This window comes from Tupaia chinensis, unplaced genomic scaffold (assembly GCF_000334495.1).
Source record: "Tupaia chinensis unplaced genomic scaffold, TupChi_1.0 Scaffold145592_1, whole genome shotgun sequence".
Taxonomy (NCBI): domain Eukaryota; kingdom Metazoa; phylum Chordata; class Mammalia; order Scandentia; family Tupaiidae; genus Tupaia; species Tupaia belangeri.
This window is the reverse complement of record NW_006205449.1, coordinates 2,149,506-2,151,955: the sequence shown is the minus strand read 5'-3', so window position 1 is coordinate 2,151,955 and position 2,450 is coordinate 2,149,506. Positions and strand designations below refer to the sequence as shown.

General features: G+C 49.5%; 1 protein-coding gene across 1 annotated transcript in view; it reads right to left on the bottom strand.

Moving 5' to 3' along the window:
- Positions 1-304: 304 nt before the first annotated feature.
- Positions 305-2,450, bottom strand: part of FBXO15 (F-box protein 15) — a gene marked incomplete at its 5' end in the record, with an annotated part of 44,443 nt that continues 42,297 nt past the window's right edge. Inside the window, 1 exon segment of the mRNA XM_014584064.1 lies at positions 305-679. Coding sequence (XP_014439550.1) covers positions 404-679 — 276 coding nt within the window.

Sequence of the window (2,450 nt, the reverse complement as noted above, 5' to 3'; positions counted from 1 at the left end):
TGTGGGGCTGGATGCCTTCACTGCATTGGCACCAGACCCTGCTCTTCCAAGTTACAACTTCCTTCTGACGCTTTTCCTGTAAATTGTTTTACTAAATGTTAATGTGGTTGCTGAAGGTCACAAATGTAGCACTTTCTTATTCTAAGGGATACCATGAAGCTTCTAATTTAAATGTCTTGTCATTTGGGTTCCTTAATTTAAAAAACAAAAACAAAAAACCCTATATGGGCAATAATCCCAAAAACGTTAACTCAAAAATGACCCAGGACTCACACTCTACTGTGCAGTAAGAAGGCACTACACATCCATGTGGACAGGCTTTATTGTAACTTGTTAACACCAAGAACAAAGCTGGTGAGTCCAAAATGAACAGCGAAACGGCGGTGAACTTGGCCACCTACTGCTAGCCTTGGTAATGGGTCCCGAACCAGTGGTTTATCTTTGTGAAGTGCAAGTAAACCTCCAGGCTGACCACGAAGTACTCCTCGAACTTGGCGAACCACATCAGCTCCATGTGCACTCGCCCCTCAACGTCCGCATAGTCCACGTAGTACCTCTGTCCTAGGGAGTTCGGGCAGTCAGGCCGGCTGGGAGCAGGTCTCAGGCCCACTGGGGAACTGAAACACCAAAAGGGCTTCCCGAACTCATCTAACAGGGTGACGTTCATGACAGAACAGCTCTACAAGACAAATACAAAGCATTAGCAGAGGAAGGATCAAGGGCCAGGTAGGTCCCATTTCACAGAAGGCTGTGTCTATGGATTGGAAATGCCGCATGAGGCATCAAAATCTAGAGTGCTGTCATTGGCATTTCAGTCTACTTTGTGTATGAACCATAATTAGCTTGTGTGTTTTCTCACTTAAAAATCACACTCACCCAGATACACACGCACATGGGTGGGCTGTCACACAGAATTTAGTGCTGGGGCCTCAGAGATGCACAATGCACACTGTCCCTGTCCACCCAAGACCCACAGTCTGGCGGTAACCAACGTTACACAACTCACACAAACGACTGTGCTCAGGGCTTCCGCGAGCGAGGTGCCACGTCAGTGCTGACGCCCTCCTGGCTGCTCACTGCCCCAACAGACTGTCACCGTCTGCTCTTCTGTGAAACTCCTGCTGCTCTAGGCTCGGCACTGTCAGCTCCACCCTGCTCCCTCCTAGTCACTGCCACATGCCAGCCTCCCGCTCATCCTCTCATCTCTGGACCTTGCCACCGGGCTCTGTGCCTACCTCTCTGTGGTTCTCTCACTGCTCCAGAGTCTCACCATCATCCTGTGTCCACAGGGGACCCCTCAGCTCTCGATCCCCACACCACTCAACTCCAGGGAGCTACTCCTCAGCTTCACCGCGTTGTCACCCCCATGGGGCTGCTCCAGACTTGCTGCCCGGAATGCTCCAGTTCAGTGTCCACCTCGGGCTACAGCTTTCTCACCAGATCTCACTGTCCAGCTTACTCAATTACTTCCACCACAGCTGAACTTCAGAGTCATCCACTTTCACACTGCAGGCCAGTAACCGAGCAGACATGCCATCACGTGTGTGCGTGTCTGGGAATGTATTTTTGTTATTGTTTGGAGGTGGGAGTGGGGAAAGTGCTTACCTCACACTCCCTTGCTCCTAGCTCAGTCTAGCACTTAGTGATCAATAAATATTTCTAATGAGTGATAAGTGAAGTCTTGCCATAAAGCGTGAAGAAGAGTTAATGAAGCAAAAGAGGAAGAAAAAATGGAACATCGTATGTGAAGAGCCTGAAGACAGTGACATAGCCACATTCTGAAAATCAGCTAGCACGGCCCAGACAGGAAAAGCCAGACTCCGGAGACACAGGCTTGGGGCGCTCTGTTCATCACAAGCCCCAGCCACCTGCACGCTGACTTGCCAAGCAAACAAATGAGGGCAGCACCCGACACAGACGAGAGCAGCACCCTGAATGACCAGTGCCGATAAGGAACAGGAAGCAAGAGAGGGAAGAAATACAGAAACCTAAACTGAGAAGTCTTCCATTTGCATCAGAGAGCAAGGCAGAGGGGTGTCCCTCATCCCTCTCCCATTACAGAGGTGATGACTTGGAGAGAAACACTAAGTTTCCAACATGTTGAATCTTGATACAACATCTGTGGGCACCTGAGCTCCTAGGGCCACCAGGTGAGCAAACATGAGCTTATAACACAGGGCACAAGGCCCGGCGAAGAATGAGCCACGTCGGAGATGGTAAGTACTGCCAGATTTTAGCCTTGCCTTGGCCTGTTAGCTGCCTTCGAATGAGATGGAAGAGTACCTGTGAGTTTAGCCTGGGTCAGTGTCTGACTTGTGTCAGGAGAGGAGTCGGGTGGAGATACTGATTATTAACAGTGCTTGTAATAAGATTATCTTTACGTTTGCTGTTTAATTGGGGTAAATAAACACAGAATGCCCGAGTGTCTGCACTCTAAATGTGTGTGTGTA